The 22,213-nt window shown below is 43.4% G+C and overlaps 1 protein-coding gene and 1 long non-coding RNA gene across 2 annotated transcripts in view; one reads left to right on the forward strand and one right to left on the reverse strand.

Moving 5' to 3' along the window:
• LOC118501272 overlaps positions 1-22,213 on the forward strand; it is a 46,742-nt gene that overhangs the window by 13,381 nt on the left and 11,148 nt on the right. The window contains exon 3 of the long non-coding RNA XR_004903895.1: positions 9,183-9,347. This is a non-coding gene — a long non-coding RNA (uncharacterized LOC118501272). The remainder of the gene's footprint in view (positions 1-9,182; positions 9,348-22,213) is intronic.
• LOC114500346 (folate receptor alpha-like) lies at positions 12,951-16,339 on the reverse strand. The gene is made up of 4 exons (XM_028517016.2): positions 16,136-16,339; positions 13,752-13,940; positions 13,488-13,623; positions 12,951-13,350 (listed from the first exon to the last, which is right to left on the reverse strand). Exons 1-4 carry the CDS (start codon positions 16,322-16,324, stop codon positions 13,070-13,072), a joined length of 795 nt encoding a protein of 264 aa, XP_028372817.1. The 5' UTR covers positions 16,325-16,339; the 3' UTR covers positions 12,951-13,069.

Consider the following 22,213-nt stretch of genomic DNA (forward strand, 5'->3'; position numbering starts at 1 on the left):
CACATCATTGTTGCTCTCACTTTGCTTCTCCCCCCTTTCCCCTCCCTCTTAAAAAAAAATTAAAAAGGGGCCTGGCTCGTGTAGCTGAGTAGATTGAGAGCAGGCCTGTGAACCAAAGGGTCACAGGGCCAGTCAGGGCACATGCCTGGCTTGCAGGCCAGGTCCCCAGTAGGGAGCGTGCAAGAGGCAACCACACACTGATGTTTCTCTCCCTCTTTCTCCCTCCCTCCTCCTCTAAAAATAGATAAACAGATAGATAGATATTAAAAATAAATAATAAATAAATAAATAAAATCTTTAAAAGAAAAACAGAGAAAGGCCTAACATGTTGTTGTGTATGCATTTGAGAAGCATACATATTCTTTTTATGTTTGCTGGTGTATTCTATAAATTCTGTTATATCTAGCTTGTTTAGTGTTGTACAGGTCTTCTATTTTCCTGTTGATCTGCCTAGTGATTCTATTCATTGTAGTAGGGGGGAATTGGAATATTTAGTCGTTATTGTGGAATTGTGTATTTCTCTCTTCAATTCCATCAGATTTTACTTTGTGTATTTGGTGACTCTATTGTTAGGTGCATTTGTTTGTTTTTCATTTATTTTAAAATTATAGTTAACATACAATGTTGTATTAGTTTCAGGTGCACAACACAGTGATTACACATGTATTTACATTACTAAGTAAACACCATGATAATTGTAGTATTCACCTGGCACCATACATACTTAGTATGGTGTAGTAACTACCTATTACTCTGTATTCACTATATGTTTATAAGAATAGATATATAGATATAGATATTACTGTTATTGACTATATTGCCTGTGCTGTACCATACATCCCCATGACTAGTTTTGTACTTCTTAATCCCCTTGGTGTATTTGTTCATAATTGTTATGTGTTCCTGATGGATTAACTCTTTTATCATTATAAAATTTTTTTGCCTCTTAGCAATTTTGGTCTTAAATTCTATTTGTTTGATATCATTATAGCCAGTCCTGATATCCATTGGTTATTGTTTTCATGATATAACTTCTTCTATCCTCTTAATTTTAACTTTTTGTGTCTGTGAATCTAAGATGTGGCTAATGTAGACAGCATGCAGCTGAATAATGATTTTTTAATTTGCCGATCTCTGTATTTTTATTGAAGTATTTAATCCATTTATATCTAATTTAATTACTATTGATATAGGATTCATATCTGCAATTTTACTTGTTTTATATATATCTCATGTCTTTTTTGTTGTTCTTTCTCCATTACTCTCTTCTTTCATGCTTAATAGATATTTTCTAGTGTGTCATTTTAATTCCTTTGTTGTTTCTTTTACTGTATATAAAAGGTTTTTCTTAGTACTTGCTCTGGGACTATAATTAGCATCATAATTTATAACAATCTAGTTCAGATTAATACCACTGAGTTTTAATTGTGTTCAAAATTTTTCTACAGTATAACTTCATTCCTTTCCAAACTCCTATGTACTATTATTGTCATATAAATTACAGCATTATACATGATAAACCAACCTATTGACACAGTTTTGTTATCATTGTTTTATCCAGCTGTCTTTCCATTAGATAGGATAAGAAAAGTGTTACAACATAAATACACTTAAACCATATTTTATATTTCTCTATGTAGAAACTTTTATTGGTGCCCTTTATTTTTTTATATGAATTTAAGTAACTGCCTTTTGTCATTTGATGTCAGCCTGAAGGTCAACCTTTGGTATTTATTGTAGGAGAGGTCCAATAGTGATAAATTCTCTCAGTTTGGTTTCTTTGGGTATTTTAAATTTCTCCTTCATTCTTGAAGGTAGTTTTTCTGGTTATAAAATTCTTGGTAGACAGTCTTTTCCTTCTAGCATTTTGAATATATTATCCTACTGCATCCTAGTCTTCATAGTTTCTGATGAGTCATTAACAGTTGATTTTTTTTTAGCAACTGATTTTATTGAGAATCTCTTATAAATGATGAGTTGTTTTTCTGTTGCTACTTTCAAGATTCCCTATTTGTCTTTGCCTTTCAATAGTTTAATTCTGATGCGTTTAAGTATAAATTTCTTTGAGTTTATCTTACTTGGAGTTAATTTAGCTTCTTAGATATATAGGGTAATGTTTTTATAAAATGTGAGAGATCTTGACCATTATTTTACAAATCAATCTCTCTCTCCCTCTCTCTCTCTCTCTCTCTCTCTCTCTCTCTCTCTCTCCCTCTCTCCCTCTCTCCCCCTCCCTCCCTCTCTCTCATTCTCTTCCTTCTAGGATTCCCATTTGGAAGACATTTGGGGACATATTTCATAATGCTTAATGGTATTCCCACAGGTCCCTGCGGGCCTGTTCATTTTTGTTTGTTCTTTTGATTCTTAAGAATGAACAATTTCTATATTCTACATTCAAGTTCATATACCTTTCTTCTGCTGCTGAGAACCTCTAGTATATATTTTTTTAATTCAAACTTTTTTTTGAGCATTTTAAGCTTCACAATAAAATTGAGAAGGTACAGAGATTTCCTATATGCCCCCTGCCCCTACACACATATAGCTTCCCTCATTATACCCACAATCCTCTACCAGATTGGTATATTTGTTACAACTGATAAACCTGTATTCACACATCTTCATGACTCAACATTTGTAGTTTACATAGGTTTCACTCTGTGTTGCACATTCCTTGGGTTCAGACAAATGAATAATGATGTAGCCTTATCATGTAAGGCTATCATGTAGAGCATTTCCACTACCCTGAAAATCCTCTGTGCCTACCTGTATATCCCTCTATCCCTCCAATCCCTCCAACCACTGATCTATATAATGTCTCCATAGTTGTTCCTTTTCCAGAATGTTATACATCTGAAAGCTGTTTTATGTAGCCTTTTCACTTTGGCTTCCCTCACTTACTAATATGTATTTACGGTTCCTCCATGTCTTTTCATGGCCTAATAGTACATTTCGTTTTAGTGCTGAATAATATTCCATTGTCTGGCTGTACCACAGTTTTTTTATTCATTCACCTATTGAAGGACATCTTGGTTTCTTCCAAGATTTATGACTATGAATAAGGTTGCTATAAACATCTGTATACAAGTTTTTGTGTAGACATAAGTTTTTAGTTCCTTTGGGGAAATACTAAGGAACATGATTGCTAGATCATAAGGTAAGAGTATCTTTAGTTTTAGAAGAAAGCACCAAAGTGTCTTCCAAACTGTCTTCCGAAACTGTGCTATTTTGCACTCCCACCAGCAGTGAATGAGAGTTCCTGTTGCTCCACATCCTCTCCAGCATTTGGTATTGTCAGTGTTCCAGATTCTGGCGATTCTAAAAGATGTGTAGTGGTATCTCATTGTTTTAATTTGTCTTTTCCCTAATGATGTGAGATGTTGAGAATTTTTTTAATGCTTATTTACCAATTGTCTGTCTCCTTTGGAGTGGTACCTATTCAGATCTTTTGCTCATTTTTTAATTGGATTGTTACTTTTCTTTCTTTTTTTTAAACCTCATCTGAGCATATGTTTATTGATTTTAGAGAGAGAGGAAGGTAGAGAAAGAGAGAGAAACATTGATGTGAGAGGGAAATACCGATAGTTACCTCCCGTATGCTTGCTGACGGGGATTGAACCTGCAGTCTAGGTATATGCCCTGATTGGGACTCAAACTCACAAGCTTTTGGTGTGTGAGATGACCCTCCAAACAACTGAAACCCAGTTGGGGCTGGTTGTTCATTTTATTGTTGTTGAGTTTTAAGAGTTCATTGTATATTTTGAGTAAATTCTTTTTAAAAAAGATTTTATTTATTTATTTTTAGAGAGAGGGAAAGGAAGGAAGAGGGAGAGAAACATTGACATGAGACAGAACATCAGTCAGCTGCCTCTCATATGTGCCCTGTCCACGTACTGAACCCACAACCCAGGCATATACTCTGACTGGAATTGAATTGGCGACCTTTTGCACTGTGGGATGATGCCCAACCAACTGAGCCATACCAGTCAGGGCTGGATAACAGTGGTTTATCAGACATGTCTTTTACAAATACTTTTTATCAGTCTGTGGTTTGTGTCATTCTCGTTCTCTTTTTTTCTTTAAGATTTTTAAAATTTATTTTTAAATAGAGGGTAAGGGAGGGAGAAAGAGAAGGAGAGAAACATCAATGCTAGGTTGCCTAGCACTTCTTCGACTGGGGACCGGGCCTGCAACCCAGGCATGTGCTGTGACTGGGAATTGATCCAGTGACCCTTTGATTCACAGGCTGGCATTCGATCCACTGAGCCACACCAGCCAGGGCTGTATCATTCTCTCGATGGTGTCTTTTACTGAGCAGAAATTTAACATATCAATTAAATCTAGTTTATCAATTCTTTCTTTCATAAATGATGTCTTTGGTGTTATATCTAACAAGTCACCACCAAACACAAGGTCTCCTAGATTTTCTCCTATGTTGTCTTCTAGGAGTTTTATGGTTTTGCATCTGTGATCCATTTAGGCCTGATCCATTTAAGTCACTTTTGTGAAGGGTGTAAGGCTTGTGTCTAGAATCTAGATTAATCTTTTTGTGTGTGGACGTCCAGTTGTTCCAGCACCACTCATTTCAAAGACTGTTATTGTCCATTATATTGCCTATCCTGTCTTTTCATAGATCAGTTGAGTATATTTCTGTGGGCTATCCATTCTGTTCTGTTGATCTGTTTGTCTATTCTTTCACCAATACCACATTGTTTTGATGACTGTGTCTTTATAGTAAGTCTTGAAGTCAGTGTCAGTCCTCCAACTTTGTTTTTCTCTTTCAATATTGTGTTGGCTGTTCTGGCTCCTTTAGCTCTCTATATGAGATCAGTTTGGAAAAAGCCCAGCTATTGTTAATATAATGAGAATGGTTTGCACGTGGCATTGATGTCACCTGGCAGCCAAGGAGAGTGGACTGGAATGCACATGCATGAACAATGACAATTTCACTGGACTGGTCAGTGGGAGTAGTAGATGCTATTGAGTGAGTGTGTGTACTTGGTGGCCATTGCATTCAAAATGACTGAGCAAGTAGAGCGATGAATCTGCATCAAATTTTGTATTAAGCTTAAACATTCCTCCACTGAAACTATTCAGATAATTCACAAGGCCACAGCTATGGGCACCTGGTGATTGGAAGCTGCATTATGACAACACACCCTCTCATGCATCATGTCTTGTGCAGCTTTTTGGTGAAACATCAAATCACCCAGGTAACTCAGCCTCCCTACAACCCAGATTTAGCGCCCTGTGACTTCTGGCTTTTCCCAAAACTAAAATCACCTTTGAAAGGAAAGAGATTTCAGATCATCGATGAGATTCAGGAAAATATGACAGGGCAGCTGATGGTGTTTGGGAGAACTTTGTGAGGTCTCAAGGTGCCTACTTTGAAGGGGACTAAGGTGTCATTGTCCTGTGTACAATGTTTCTTTTTTCTTAAGATTTTATTTGTTTATTTTTAGACAGGGGGAAGAGAGGGAGAGAAACATCTATGTTTGGTTGCCTAACATGCCCCTGACTGGGGACCTGGCCTGCAACCCAGGCATGTGCCCTGATTGGGAATTGAACCAGCAACCCTTTGGTTCACACGCTGGTGCTCAATCCACTGAGCCACACCAACCAGGGCTGTACAATGTTTCTTGTATCTTCTTCAGTAAATGTCTCTATTTTTCATATTACGTGGCTGGGTACCTTCTGTACAGACCTTTTATAAACTGTAGAATCAGTTTGTCAATATCTACAAAATAATTGAATGAGATTTTGATTGAGATTGCATTGAATCTATAAATGAAGTTGGGAATAACTGACATGACAAGATTGATCTTATTCATGAACATGAAATATCTCTCCATTTATTTAGTTCTTCTTGTTTTGTTCACCAGAGTTTTATAGTTTTCGCTACATACATCTTGTACATATTTTGTTAGATTTATTTCTAAGTATTATTTCTAAGTATGGATTCTTAAGTAAGTCATATTGTTTTGTTTCAAAGATTTTATTCATTTATTTTTAGAGAGAAGGGAAGGGAGGGAGAAAGAGAGGGACAGAAACATCGGTTGGTTGCTTCTCGTACACACCCCAACCAGGCACCAAACCTGCAACCAGGGATCAAACCCACAAACTTTCACTTTGCAAGACAACGCCCAACCAACTGAGCCACATGGGTCAGGGCTTCTTTTGTTTTTTATTTCAAATTCCACTTGTTTGTTGCTAGTGTGTGGGAAGGCAATCGACTTTTATATATTAACCTTGTATCCTACAACCTTGTTCTAATCACTTATTAGTTCCAGGACATTTTCTGTCAATTCTTTTGGATTTTCTACATAGAAAAATATGTCACCTGTGAGCAAAGGTAATTTTATTTCTTCCTTCCCAGTCTGTATATTTTTATGTCATTTCCTTATCCTATTGCTTTAGTTGGAGCTTCTAGTATGATGTTGCAGGGGAGTCGGGAGGGAGACATCCTCACCTTGTATCTGATGTTAGTGGGGAATCTTTCAGTTTCTTACCACTAAGTATGATGAGGACTTTTTTTGTAGATCAAGTGAGAAGGTTCTAGTAAATTTTTCAGTTATTATACTGTTCAACTCTAGAATTTCTATTTGATTAAAAAGTAATTTATATCTCTGTTGATATTCTCTTTTTGGTCAGACACCATTTTTATATTTTCCTTGAATCCTTTAGACATAGTTTCCTCAAACTCTTTTTTTTATAATAGCTGATTTAAAAGCTTTGTCTAATAACTCCCACATCTGAGTTTCTCAGACAATTTCTATCAATTGCTTTTTTCCTCCTGTATGTGGGCCACACCCTTCTGTTTATTTGCATGTCTCATTATGTTGGGGGTGAGTGGTAAAAACTGATCATTTTAAATGACATAATATGGCATCTCTGGAAATTAGATACTCTCAGGGCTCATTTTTGTTACTTTCTTTTTTTAAATTTTTTTTAATTTTAGTTGTTCAAGTACAGTTTTCTGCCCTTTACCTCCATCCCAGCCCACCCCCAGCCCTCCCCTCCTCCGTTTTTTTTTTTTTTGTTGCTTTCAAGGACTAATTCTGTAAAGCATGTTTTCTTTGTCACATGTGGTCACTGACATTTCTGCCCAGCTGATGAGTGGACAGAGATTTCCTTAAATGTTTTCTAGTCTTTGCCAAGAGACTTGTATGTTGTTGGTTCAGGCAAGCCTTCAAAGCTCTGGTGGTTTATTCTACCTTATCCCTCATTCCCTGCTTCAGCCAAGCCTCAAGTTTACTAGAATTAAGAGAAGGAGGCCATTTCATGTATTTCCTGGATTTACATACAGTTCTGCAAATGCATGTGGATTTCTCGAGCCCCAGGTAAGTGGTAGAGCTTTTCAAAGCCCTCTCTCTAAATCTCATTCCCAATATTCTTTTTAAGTTTTTTGGCCAGCCTTTTTTTATTTAATTGGTCTCAGTTGGTTTTCTTGGCTTAGGAAGTTGGGATGTCAAACAGTTCATTTGCTGCTGATTGTTTAGGCAAATACCTAAGGATGGGTTTTCTCCCTGTGTAAGCTCTGAGTCAGGTCAAATAAGACTAGTCCTGTAAGTGGGGCTCTTACCAGGAGCTACCACGTAAATCACATGTGTAGTGACATTTCTGTAGGGATAGAGCTTTTGAGGAATTCCGTACCCACTCTGTCCCCTCTAGTGGCTACTAGGCTGCTGTTTTTCACAGCTACTGTAGTTGAGGGACAGCTGGTTTTGAAGGCTACCGTGGAGTTGGGGAGAACAGGATGGAGGGGATAAACAAGTCAAAATGCCAAGAGCTTGCTGCTGCCTACTGAGATTCAACCATTTTTCTTGAATAAATCTTCCTTAGGTTTCTAAAAGTTTGGGTGAATTTGCAGAGTTCTGGAAAGATTGAGTTTAACATTAGGCCAGTGTTCTTGCTTTAATGGAGGTGTGGATTTTCAGACGTCCTTCCTCAGCCATTCCAGAAGCACTTCTTCAGGTCACTTTCATTTTAAGAAGCATAAAGCTTTAAATAATATTGACCACTCCTACCAAAAAAAAAAAACCAAAAGATCTTTGAGTATACATTCTACACTTCCATAAAGGAATAAAAGTTATTTTTGTTTCCTGTCTGTTTCCCCTTACAGCAGTGTTAAGGTCCTTACCCAGCCTGAATGTGAACTTTCACTTCTCAGAAAACATGTTAATTTGTTCGATTGTGTGCTGGCTCACATCATGCCCTTAGGTCATGATATTCAACAGTAGGTTATTAACTTCTAGGGAAGTCAATATTCCAAATGGCAAGGTTATAAAATACAGCTTTTTAAAAATTAATATCAGCCAAAACTAACGTTATTTCCTGACAACACTTTTGTTAGTTCCTCTTCTCTAAATTAGGCCCTAAATTCAGAATAAGAAAACTATCAAGATGTATTTTACACCAGAATCATCCATGTCTGGGCAGTTCCTAGACAGTTGCTACAATATACCAAAATTTGCTTCCTAACAGCATGGCACTCATAGGTAAAGAAGTATTCAAGGAGGGATGCTAAAAATAATTAGGTAAAATTGGTATGCTCCACGTTTCTAAAAATAGCTTATCAGTGTTGAAAGGGCTGCCCTGTTCATCATGCCCACAGTGAAGGAAGATGAAAGCAAAGAGAGGGGCTCATCCCCTCAAGGTGAGTTCTATACAAGGTGAAGGGCTCTGACTGAATGGCTTGTTACCGTGGACACTCTGGTTGGGTAAAAGCATACTCATGTTCACAGGCAAGGGCATGCATGATGACTGTCAACAAGCTTATTCCCAACATGATTTTATGCCTTTGTTTAAAATCACCACTTACTACTGATACTAATTTTGGTCTACATCTTACTAAATAACTGTAAGGCCCTCAAGATTTCTGAATACATGCACTGTCCTTATCACCCACAGAGCTCCAGCAAATAGAGGAGACAAATGAAATTACCAAAAGTAAGCTGGGTAAAGTGGTTGAGAAGCCTTACTCTCCTTGTCCACCTTTTCTTTCCCAGGTTCTAAAAACATGTTCTTTCGAAAGCCACCATCAGCTGAGACCTCGTGAACCTTCTCACCAGGAGGGTCATGCTCTGCTCCTCTCTCTCTCATTCTGCTCTTGCAAATGATTTGATTGATCAGATCATCGGGTACTGTTCACAGGTGGTTTCTGTTCTCTCCTTGGGTTTTCCTAGAGATCCCACCATAACTGACTAACAGGAAAATAGGCTCATGGATTGACATTATCACCATAAACCAGCACTTGGATAATTCAGCCTATCACAGGCCCTGGTACTTGTCCAAAAAAATTCAACCCAAAGTAAAGATTTCTATGGAGGAAAATGCTAATGCACAAACAGGTAAGAAGAAATCATTTTTAAAGAAATAATGAAGTTGACAAACAAGGATATGATTGTGCTTATTGTGTTGGTATTTTTGGTAATGTGCTTCATGTTCTTTTTTAAATTAGTCATATGATGCCATCCTTTTTCTTTTCCCTGGCTCTGATCGCTAACCCTCAATTTAGCTGACCACACTTACACCAACTGGAATAAACACTCTCTAAAAAAAATTCTTGGTCAGTGGGTTACTCTTTTAAGTGTCTCAACTGATATTGTTTCCATCTACACCAAGAACAGACTTCCTACTTGATTGCTGTGTTGTTACAATGAATGTCTCAAAGTATATGATGAAACAGAAATTGTCTCAGATGATAGACTGGATAGAGCCAGATGCTAAATTCCTTAGGATACATCCCTCATGGGCACACCCCGTGGCAACCAGAATCAAATAAGATTCCCTATATGCTATCGATGCAAAGGAGAATATCCTACAGGCAATCACTCATTTATTCATTCACTTACTTTACATATCATAAAATTTATTCATTTAAAGTTTACATTGATTTTGCCAAATGGTACAACCTCACTGTAATGACTTAGAATATTTTCATTCCATCTCATACACACTTGGAATTAATCCCTGTTCCCAAATCCAGGCTTTGGCATCCACTAATCTGCTTTTGTCTCTATAAATTTGCCCTTTCTGGACTTTTTATACAAACTGACTTTCACGTGGCATGTCTTTAAAATTCATCCATAACATAGCATGTATCAGTAGCGCATTACCTTTTGCTGCTGAATGGTATTCCATAGTGTAGAGACCACACATTTCATCTGTCTGTACATCAGTTGATGGATGTTTCCATTACTCCCAGTTTAGAGCTTTTATGAATATGCTGCTATGAACACTCACATGCACATCTCTGTGTGATATCTGTTCTCATTCCCTTGCATTGCTGGGTCATAAGACTTTGACATTCAACTTTGGAGACACTGACACTGTTTTCTGAAGGGCAGTACTATTTACATTCCCATCAGCAATGTATGAGGGTCCCAATTTTTCCACCTCTGTGACATTTATTACTGGCTCTCTTATTTATCAGTCATTCCGGTGGGTATGAAATGGCATATTATTGTGGTTTTAATTTGCATTTCCCTAATGATTAACGATGTTGAGCATCTTTTCATGTATTTGTTAGCCACTCATGCACTTTCTTTGATGAAATGCCCATTTATTTCTTTCACCCATTATTTGATTGGGTTATTGGTTTTCTTATTATTGAGTTGTAAGCATTCTTTGCATAGTATGGCTACAAATCCTTTATCAGACTTGTGGTTGGCAAGTATTTCATCCAGTCTGTTACTTGTCTTTTAAATTACTTACGGGTGTCTTCTGAGATAGAAATGTCCAATTTATCAGTTTTTTTCAGTGCTTTTGGTCCAAAAATGTAGTAAAGGATGGTAGAAGCTTCAGTCTAAGAAAGATTTGCCTACCACAGGATCTGGAAAATATTTTCCTGTAAATGTTTTTATAGAAAATTCTAAAATTTTTATTGTTTTAGCTGTTACATTTAAGTCTATGACCCGTTTTGAGTTTGTGTGACACGAGATGAAGGTCTACGTGCATCTTCTTTCACGTGGGCAAGCGATTGTCCCCGTCCATCGTGGGGCAGACAGTCCTTTCCCCCAGTGAGTTGCCTTCGCAACTTTGTCAAAAATCAATTAAATATAAATACAAGGACTTATTTCTGGCTCTGATTCCGTTCCATTATTCTATGTATCTCCCTTATGCCAGGGCTACTGCTCTGGACCTTGATATGAAAAATTATTAATACTTTCTGTAAGCTAATGACTTCTAAGAACTTGAGGATGGCAGCTACAGAAGAGGGTTCCGAGAAGTATTTTCTATACATGGGTCACAAACAGCAAACTAGGCTTTTGTTATGTTGGACTGAGATCATTCTAATCTTAAATTTCACTAATTCTAATACATCTGTAAACAAGTCATACCTGTAAATAGTGCCACTGGTTCTGTAGAGAATATGACACATCAGTGGGCCTTGTTCACAAGATTGTTTAGGGTGGTAGCCAGTGAATTTCTCCACTTTTCATGTTGTTAGAGTTGGTCCTCCTCATTACCATGACCAAACAGAAAAAATAAATGTTTTAATCCTTACCCAAGGATATGCTTAGTGATTTGAGAGACAGACAGAGAGAGAGAGAGAGAGAGGAGTGGGGGCAGGGAGAGAGGGAGAAACATCGGTATGAGATAGAAACATCCATCCATTGCCTCCCACACATGCCCTGACCAGGATTGAGCCTGCAAACTTGTGGTGTACAGGGAAACGTTTTCATCAGTGGAGCCACCTGGCCAGGGCAAAAAAAAAAAAATGTAAATATGACCATGCCAGAAATACACTGACCATAGCAAAAGAGTCTTTGTAGTAGTCATCAGTTCTGTTAACAAATATTCTTATATATATGTATATGTGTGTGTGTGTGTGTGTGTGTGTGTGTATCTGGATTATAAAATGTTGACAAATATTCTGACTCCCCTCTCCTTCCAGCCACCTGTAGACTTACATTTCCCTGGCCTTCTTGAAGTTAGTCATGATCATAACGGGAACTGGCCAACAATATAAGTGATGGGTGGGAGTTTTAAGAGCCCGTATGGAATTCATTCACCAGGTTCCCTCTCCCTGCCTGTGGAAGTGTGTGATGAGATGGAGCCCCCGCCACCCTGGTTTGCTGAGTGCCAAGCAGAGGCCCCTTGACAACCCACTTTAATCACTGTAGCTTGAGCAAGAAATACCTGCTAGTTGTGTTAAGCCACCGAGATTTCAGAGACGGTACTGTAACATAACGCCATTTAGTACAACTGCTACAAACTGTACTTAATGTGAGATCACTGCCTAAAAATCTGTCACGTCCCTGGTCTGGAAGCTGTTCTAGAAGTCTAGGTTTGGGATCCAGTCCTAGCTCTGCCAGAACAACTCAGGCCCAGCTCCTCTGCCCAGGTGTGGGTCCAGTATCCCTTCAAGATGCACGCATTTACCCTCCACACTGGGGAAAGAGCTTGTTCTCAAGAGCCAGATTGCCTGGAGTGCAATCCCAGCTCTATGCAGAGGATAATGCTTTGGCCATGCTCCTGAATGTATGTGCCGGTCTTCACATACGTAAAATACAGACAACAGTGTCTACACCCTGTGGGAATAAGTCCAAAGCATTTAGGGCACTGCCTGGCAGGTAGTGCTTTGCAGGCACTAGCTAGAGCGGGGCAGGGCTCTTGTTGGACCCTTCACTTCTTTCCAGGCAGCCATCCAGAACGTGCTGGGCACTGCCATTCCCCTCTCTTCTCCTGGACAGCTGAGCACAGGGCAGAAGAGTCATTCCCGGGAGGCTTGCCTCCAATTCCAATGATAAAGCCCTGGGTCTAACTCTAGATCAGAGCTGAAGTGAAAAATGAAGCTGAAAGCTATAAATATGTCCTCAGTTAGAAGAATAGTTCAGTATCTGAAAAATTCATAGCAAGTATCAGAGCTGGGAACTGACCAGGTCTCACTGGCCTCAGTCAATGGAAACTAGGAAGCAAATGTCACATTCCCATTCACACCCAAACAGTTTGCAAGACACATGCAGGATATCTGGTTTATTCAAGCTGTGGACAGTCTCCAGCATGGGAGCTGAGCTGTGGGGCTGAACTGGGCAGGGGTGTCCAGGTATCAGAAGGTAAAAGGATCTCAGGTGAGCACTAGGAACAATATTAGGGCCAGGCCAGACAGGCCAGGCCAGACCCTATGGAGCCCAGCCCCATTCATGGCCTCAGCATAGAACCTCGCCACCTCCTCATTGGGGTTGCCCTGGGCTGGGTCAAACCACATCTGGATGCAGCGGCCGCTCCCTCGGCTGTAGTTGCTGACTTTGTAGGAGTGACTCCAGATTTCATTGCACAGAGCAGCAGGCGTGGGGAAGTAGAAATAAAAGGGGTGGCAGGCGTCCTTCACCGGGCACTCATTAAACCCTGTTGAAGGATGGAAGGCCTTTAGCACTGGGCTCAGAACCATGTCTTCTGCTGGCCTCACAACTACCCCTCATACACCTGTTCGCCGCCACCCTCCACCTCCCCATTCCTCCCTCCCCACACGCCCAGGCCCTCACCAGAGGTCCAGTTCCAGCCCTTGTGCCAGTTGGTCTTGCAGGTGTAGGAGGTGCGGCAGTCTCTCCACCAGCTCTCACAGTCCTCTTTGCACAGGGGCACGTTCAGGATGCGCTCTTTGCGCCAGCTCTGGTTCACCTGGGACATGTGTGGAGGGGAAAAGGCCTCAGACTCAGGATTCTCAGTGCCCAGCCCTGAATAGCCCCAGAGGTGGAGAGGCAGAGTGAGGAGATGTCTGGGGAGCAGCTGTGGGGAGGGCACCGCACCTGCTGGATCCAGGGCCCCAGGTTGGGGGAGCACTCATACAGGCAGGTGTCCTGGATGAAGTGGCGCTTGCAGACGGGTTCCAAGGGGCCACAGTGGTCCCAGTTGAATCTGTACAGGTAGGACACATCCTTGTGGGCTTCCTGGCTGGTGTTGACAGAACAGCAGGCGTTCTTCTTCCAGGGACTGCACTGTGTGGGAAAGACACAGGACTAAGTTCCAGGCCCAGCACAGAATACAGTCATACCTCAGCACTCGTTGGCTTCAGAACTCTTCAAACCCTGTACTCATCACACTTTGACGAGAAAAAAATGCTTCAACACTCAGCAATTGCTCATACTTGATAGAACATGTATGAGTCATGATTCCACCCCGCAAGGGAAACTGCTTCATCGTTAGGTACCGGTAGGTTTTGGTGATTGTCACAGAATTTCAGAACAAATTAACAAGTACAGAGGTACCACTGTATCTCCAAGGCAGCCTCTCCTCTTGGAGTCCTTAGTCCCCCAGTGCAGTCTTTCAGGGAAATACTGAAAATGCTGTTAGGGGGCCCTCTTTTGGGGAGACTCAGTCATTACAAAATTGATTAATTCAAATCTTTATTGAGCTGCTACTTACTCTAAATGGGGCATTTTTCTAGGAACTGGGGACACAGCCATGAACACTTCTCATAGGATAATTGCTTTGGGGAAAAAAAACTGAAGCAGGGTAAAGGGATGAGGATTTGCAATTTTTAGAATGGTCCAATCCAGCCCCATTGAGAAGGTGACAAAGACCATGAGGTAAGGAAGCAAACTGAATAAATTTTAATCCCAGAATAGCTGGAATTACATAAATGCCCAATACATTTTTTAAAGACTTTATTTACTTATTTTTAGAGAGAGGGGAAAGAGGGAGAAAGAGAGGAGAAAAACATTAATGTGTGGTTGCCTCTTGCGCATCCCCCCAAGGACCTGGCCCACCACCCAGGCATGTGCCCTGACTGGGAATCAAACCAGCGACCTTTCAGTTCACGAGCCTATGTTCAGTCCACTGAGCCACACCAGCCAGGGCACATTATTATTGAATAAAGGGAAGCCAATGGCTTAGAATTTAGTACAAAATAAAATAATAAAATGTACACACTTTAAAATATATATATAGGCTGCACCCTGACCGGTATAGCTCAGCTGGTTAGGCATCATCCCCCAGAGTGAAAGGTCATTGTTTCGATTCCTGGTGGGAGCACATGTCTGGGTTGCGGCCCAATGTTTCTCTCCCTCTCTCTCCCTCCCTCCCCTTTTCTATGAAAATAAATAAATAAAATCTTTGAATACATAAAAATATAAAACTAAAATAAAATGTGTATAGGCTGAAGAAGTTAAAGTCACTACTGCTGGAAGTACCTGAGCCACACCACTGCCGGTCGGTCCACACTGGCAGTCGGGGCTCAGTGAGGCCGAACCAGCACAGACGCAGCACCGAGATAACTCCCTGCTAACGAGATCAAAATGAACATTTACATGTTGGAAGGCATATTACAAATGCCTTCCTTTTGTTTTTCATTTATAATCTTAGCATCATATTGATTATTTTTAATGTCTAGATAGGTGTAGGTTATCAAAGGGCTTGTGGTAAAATAATTGTCATAAGTAGGAGGCCTCAGGCCCAGTGGGGTGGAGGACCCCAGCTGGAGGCACGAATGTTTGCTAGATGCATGCACCACACTGTCCTGCCCGCAGCCTCAGGGCTGGGAGATCCGCTTTTCTTGAGCTGTTTAAGGCTGGCAGAAAAGAAGTCACCTTGTGCAGTGTGCACGTTCTCTTCCCAGTCCCGGGAAGGGGTAACTCCCGGTCTACACCGAAATCAACAGGAACCCTGGTAGCAGTCTGTCCAGTGTTGTTTCCCAGGCCCCTGGCTGGGCCTGCTTCCCCACGTGTAGGAGACAGAAACCCAACAGCCAAGAAGCTGCGCTGTTAGCATTGGTCTGGCAATACCAGCACCCTTTATGTTAAACACATGGTTACCCAGATTAGGGTTTTTCCCATTTTTTTTAAAATAAAGAGGTTTCTCAGATTTTTATTCTGATGACAGAAACCACACGGGGAAGAACACTTACAACTGACAACACGGGAGTGAGAAGTGGGCTGGGAAACATGGGGAACGGGCGCCCACCGTCCCTGGGATGTGCCCTGGAAGTCTTGGGTTTCCTTCCAGGGCTCCCAAGTATGCTGAGTGCCTCCTTGAAATCCCCCAGAGGTCCCATGGAGTGGAGTTTAAGAAGCAACACTGTAGGCCAAGGTCTGTCTCCTCAGGTAGGGAGAGGGGTTAACATTTCATCTCCGCCTTTTTCTTCCTGAGTCAGTTCCTCCCCACCCCAGACTGCTCCTCCTTGACCTGGGCCCACCTGCTCGTGCAGCTTGTCCTCTGGGCTTGGCTTTTCCTTGTGGTGCTTGGCGTCCATGCAGACGTTGAGAAGCTCAGCCCCAGGCCGGGCTGCCCATACTGCAGTCCCCCACACCAGAAGGAGCAACAGCTGTGTTGCCACTGTTAAGGCCATGTTAGTCCCTGAGGGAAGAGCTGTGGTCAGAGGCATCAAGGAAATAAAGGTGGGGCTTCAGGTTGTAGGAATAGATCCAGGTGGGCAGAGCCTTGAGGAAGCCCCAGGGCAGTTTACACCCCACCCCCACACCTCAGTCTTCCCAGCCTCAGTGAGTGGTGGGAGCAGACACCACCTCCTGGGACCTTCAGCGGCAGGGGCCTCGCTGATTTCTCTACTTGATCGTGAGGATCAAGTGATACAATTAAGGTGGGGTTTGGGCAAAATGCAAAAATAGCCAGGATATTGCCATACATCAACCATCTCTTGTTCAAAATTCTTAGAGGCAAATGTTTCAGAGTTTAAAATTTTATGATTTTATAAAAGGTAACACAAGCACTCAACATGCACTCAACAATCAGACACACACTCTGTGGTGAAACAGTTACACCGGTGGGATAAATAAAAACTGTAAGAGCCCTGGCCAGGTGATTCAGTTGGTTGGAGTGTTGTCCCATACACCAAAAGGTTGCAGGTTCAATCCCCCAGTCAGGGCATGTATCCATGTTTCTCTCACATCGATCTTTCTCTAAAATCAATAAATATATCCTTGGGTGAGGACTAAAACGAACACTGTATTAATTTCAGGTCAGATTTTTGACACGAAAAACCTTTGTGCAAAAGTTTACAATATCTTACTTTTGGAGCTCCAGATAAATTGCAGACCCATGTTTGTTTGTTTGTTTGTTTGTTGCCCTCATTACCATTCTATTTATTTACTTACTTACTTAGTCATTTGTTTTAAAAAGCCTTGGTTCCAGCTCTTCCCAGCCTCATCATTTGCTCTCTCCCGGAACCCATGTGGCCTGGGCGAACCCATGTCACAGGGCACAGAGGCTTGGTGGGTGGGCAGTGACAGACAGTTGGACAGCCCCTGGGGCCTTGGGAGGCTTCTGAGCCCTCTTCCCCAGAGCTGGCCTCTGCACAGCCATCAGAGCACCTCAATCCTCTGACCTCAGACACTGAGCTTTGCGAGGTAACAGTTCCCTCAGCCCACTGGGGAGCAGGTGCCTGGCTCTCTTGAAACACCCACTTGCCACAGTTCTAAAAGCCCATGCGCCCCCTGCTCACAGAGTTGCCCGTCTCCACATTGCCCCTGTCTTCTGTAGAACTCAGGCATCTCACCTGGGCCTCATGGATAGGACCTGCACTGAGCAGGGTCCAGGCTGACTGCCCAGCAGGGCTGCGGAAGCCTGGAACTGAATTCCCACCCAGCTCTCCTTCTCCTCCTCACCCCTTCCTCACCCCCTCCTCACCCCCGTCCACCTATGAAACATCCAAACCTGTAGATAATTTTATGAGTTAATTTCACTCAAACAGAGGATAGGGCTAGAAGCAAGATTTCAACAGACTGAAAAAAAAATGCTCTGAAAAAATAACAGTTTGCAGTCTCATTTAAGTTACGGTTAAGGAGGGAAGGTGAGAGAAAGCAAAGTGGGATCAGATTACCTCTTTCAAGGTTTAGAAGGGGCACCTGAAAGGGTTGTCAGGTGTAATTGGAAGAGGGGGCTAAAAGGGGGCATTCCAAAGGGTGTTAATCTAGATACACAGAAACCATGGACAGGTTTGCTTAAGGCAAAGATATCCTCTTAGTAAAGAAGCTGTGTGTGCCTGGGGTGTGACTAACCCACAATGATCTGCCTAGTTAGGAATTTATCATATCACCCTGCGAGGTGACTTTCCACAGAAACCCCCTTTTTTGTCCACACCCCATCCCCTTCCATAATACATATCTTGCTTTTCTGTTCATTCCAGTGTTCATTTATTCTACCATTTGCTAAGTCATTCATTCCAGGACCCAATCTGGACAGCAAGGTGATTGGGGGCGGGGGGGGGGGGGGGGGGGGGGGAGTCTAGCAGTTTAGAGCACAGGGTTTCCGATCACCCTGTCCACAGTCCCGGCCCTCACACTCGCCTCCTACTTGACCTTGGGGGAAAATACCTCAAATTATCTTGAGGCTTAGTTTTCTCGTCTGAGGATTAAATGTGTGTTTGGGGAGCGGGGGAGGGCAGTGGACGACAGCCGGCTGGGCACAGACTGAAGAGTCAGCCGGACACGGTTGGAGGGATGTGCCCCAAGTCACAGGGCAGGTACCACCCAAGTCTGACTCTGGGACCCTCAAATCCAGAGCGCTTTCCATGTTTGTCCCCTGTACCTTCTCTGTGCTGAGGCTCTCATGGGGGCAACGGATGCAGAGCACGGGGGTCCTGGGTTGGGGCCTGAGAAAGCCCTTTCCCTGGGTTCCGCTGGATCCCACCTGGTCAGTCAGCAGTTCTTACCATGGCTGCTTTCTAGAGCCAGCAGTTTCTTCCTCTCTGTGCCACCCACGTCACTCTACACACCCCTCTCCCCGCTTTCCTAAGCTCGGCTTCAGATCTTGGACTAGGTGCAGCCCCACCACCACCCATAACCACCACCCTCAACACACGCACCCCCACCCCCAGGGCCCCAGACTTAACATACTGAGAACTCAGGGCTGTGCTGAACGGCAAGAGCCCTGGGTTCTGGTTCAGGGACAGGTACCAACTTGTAGTTTAACCTTAGGCAGGCCGTGCTCTGCTCTGGCCTCAGCCTCCACTTCTGAATTCTCTGCACTTGAGGCAAAGTGGACCCTCCCAGTTCAGAAAATCCTTTAACACGTGCTGGGAGTACCACAGGGCTTGTTGCCTGTGATGAGGGATGGAGAGTGGCATACCTGGGAGTGGAGGTGGCTCTCTGTAGCTCAGGCTTCTGCTCAGCTCCACAGTTCCTTTCCCCCTCCTCCCACCCCGCCTTACTTCAGGAATGGCTGTGGTTTAGTGGCCTAGGAGACGGGCATTTGGTCAGACAGTGGGAATGTGGCCCAGGAGTGGAGCCTGGGATCGGGCGAAGGCCACTCAGCAGTTAATTATTGCATGTGGTCACAAGACAGGCCTTCGTGGGAGGGGGCGAATTAATAGTGTGAGCCTAATAATAATAATAATTAATAATAATAGCAATAATATGGGCCTAAGGCCATCTCCAAGCTCCTCTTACCCATTTTCTCTACAAAACTCAGGTCCAATAAAACCTTACAGTATGAGTTGCTGGATCCTTTCAAATAATCGGGTCCACTTCCAACATCCCTGTCCTGTGATACAGATAAGAATGAGACTCAGGGAATCGAGACAGAGCCAACTGTGGGGCAAGAGCTGGAGCACAGGCTTCTGAGCTCCCAGCTGTAAAGAGCAAAGAGCTCCTGTGTCCCCAACTTACAGAGCCACCAACTCCTCTAACCTCATCAGCCCCAGGCGTCACTCACCTCCAGCTGCAAAATCAAAGACATTCATTGGCTTGATGACCAACCAGAGCCTCGTTTGTTCCACGATTCCAGTTCTCCTGTCATCTCCTACTCACCCACCCACCTACACAGTTATGCGTTCTACAGCATCTAAGAGTCTGGTCTGATTTAGACTCCTGCCGCAGCTAAGGACAGAAACCTTCCTTTTTTCACCCCCTGAGACTGGGCTGACACCACTGGTGGGAGGAAGGGAAAAGGGAACAGCAGAATCGGGCAGAAGAAAACGCTGAGCTTACTCTTGTGGAGGGGCTTGTGTGCGACCCAGGGGAAGGTGGTGGCAGACGTGGGAGCCATCAGCCTGTGGATGGCAGCAGAAGGTTAGGAAAGATGGGGCCCCAACACCCTCCAGAAGGCCACAGGACTGGACCCCTGGAGCAGGAGGGGGCTGGAGAATCAGAGGAGGCAGCTGGATCACTGGAGGAAGATCAGTCAAGAAAGAAGGCCCTAAAGGTTTTGCAAAGAAATGGCTTCCCAGCTCACGTCCTGCTCGTGCTTGCACGCGCTCGCGCGTGCTCGCGCTCTCTCTCTCTCTCTCTCTCTCTCTCTCTCTCTCTCTCAGTAAGCCTTACCTGAATCCTGTCACAACCTGGGAGGGTTAAGCCCTCTGAAGATCTCAGCAGGGAGAGGGCCACTGGAACTCTCAGGCCTCCCTCCTGACTTTACCCACCTGGCTCAGCCTTCTCCTGATTGGAGAATGACCAGGTGTCTGGGACCACCTAGACCACTTAGATTGCAGGTGAAAATTCTTCAAGATGGGATTTGCTCCTGCTCCTCATCCTCCACCCCTGCTCTGGCAGCTGATCCTTTGTGAGCTAAAGCCCCACCCCCACGCCAGGAATGACCAGGTCCCTGGGCCCTGAGGGCTTTGGAAGGGACCAGCAAATGAAAGGTGAGTTAGAAGTGGAGCTCTGGTCTGTGGGGCGTCCCTGCCCTTGTTGAGCCTCATGCCCTTGTTGACATAAGAAACATCCAAACCTGTAGAGAATGTTTATGAGTTTTTGAGCCAAAATAGACAATTGCTGGGAAGCAAGATCTCAAATGCTCGGGAGAATGACACTTTTGCAGTTTCTTTTAAGCATTTTACATTCAGGAGGGAAGTAAGGAAGATTACATGAAGGGGGGAGAAAGGAGTGCATGGGTTGGATTACAGGACAGTTAAGATATGCTCCCTTGAGGGATGGTTACCACTGATTTCAAAGGTGCATCAACTCAGATGCACAAAAACAATGGACAGCCTTGCTTAAGGCAAAGATAATCCTGTTTCTAAAAAGTTTTAGGCCTGGAGTATGAAGACCCACCATGACCTGCCCAGTTAAGAATTTATAATCAAATCACCCTATAATCAGATCTACTTTCCTGACAACCCTTTTTTCCTTTCACAACCCTTCTCTGCATCAGGAGCCTGAGTGCTAAGGCCACCTGACCTGCAGGGAGAAACAGGATCAAGCAGCTACCCTGGAGCCATTCCCAAGGATCTGCCCATACCGGAAGCTTAATACCAGCAAGATTAGTCACACAAAAATAACAGGAAGATGACCTGCACAGGTGGGAGCTCTGGGCTTCAGGGAGTGGGGGTGGGGGAAGCCAGAGCTTTTCCTGAGTTCCAGCCCATCACGTGTGCACAACTGCAGTGGCTTCTCACCCATCCTCACACCTGTGGAGTGGGCTGTCCCCAGGCAGCGAGGAGGGGCTGGGGGTCAGATCCGAGTGTGATTCCAAGCCCAGCGTCTTTCACAAAGAAAGGAGAGCTCTGTGGGGGGCTCTCAGGGCATCCGCCTGAGGATTGCAGATCCAGTGTTTCTCCTCCGGGCTCACTTCTTACCTTTCCCCTCTTAACTTCTAACTTAGCTGCCTAGAAATTCTGCTTGCCCTTCTATTACCTCCAAGTCTTTGCTAAACCCTCTCCATGAAGGGCTGTTTCTTCTGCCATTTTCTGCGTGGCAAACATGACTCCTCTGGAAGCCTTCCCTGACCTCTGTGCTTTCGTGTAACGACACCACACTCTGGGATTCCCTGTAGCAAAACCTCAGCTGCTTATTTTCTGAGTTATTTGTCCTCAGGTCCATCTGCCCCCACCAGACGTGCAAGGTACTCAATTTCCTCCCTGTTAGTAGAGACCAGCAGACTGGGTGCCCAGAAAGCTTCTGTTGCCTGACAGTATGAGGGCACGGATTCCTTAACTTGCTGAGTGCCTCCTCTGTGCCAGGTACTGACCCAGACCCCAGCGACAAGGCACAAATGACAAAGACAGGGCCCCTGCTTTCAGACATACTTTTGTTAGGGAAAAGCCAGGCAGACAGTATACACAGTAGGTTTGTGTCTGTGCAAAGGGACTAAAGGGATGAGATAAGGAAGAGCCTGGAGGTGCTCTGTCTCCCCAAGTGAGCAAACCCACACCTTTCCCCTCTCCTCCCTTCTTCTTCCCCTCAGGAGTAAAAAAGAAAAGAAAGAAAAAGTGCCTGGAAGACTGCTTTTGTTTAGGTGGTCAGAAATCATTTTAGGGGGAAATTTTAATTTGAAATCTAAGTGGCTACCAGGAAAAAACATGCCAATGATAAAAGAACAT

The sequence above is a fragment of the Phyllostomus discolor genome, chromosome 6, assembly GCF_004126475.2.
Source record: "Phyllostomus discolor isolate MPI-MPIP mPhyDis1 chromosome 6, mPhyDis1.pri.v3, whole genome shotgun sequence".
NCBI lineage: Eukaryota > Metazoa > Chordata > Mammalia > Chiroptera > Phyllostomidae > Phyllostomus > Phyllostomus discolor.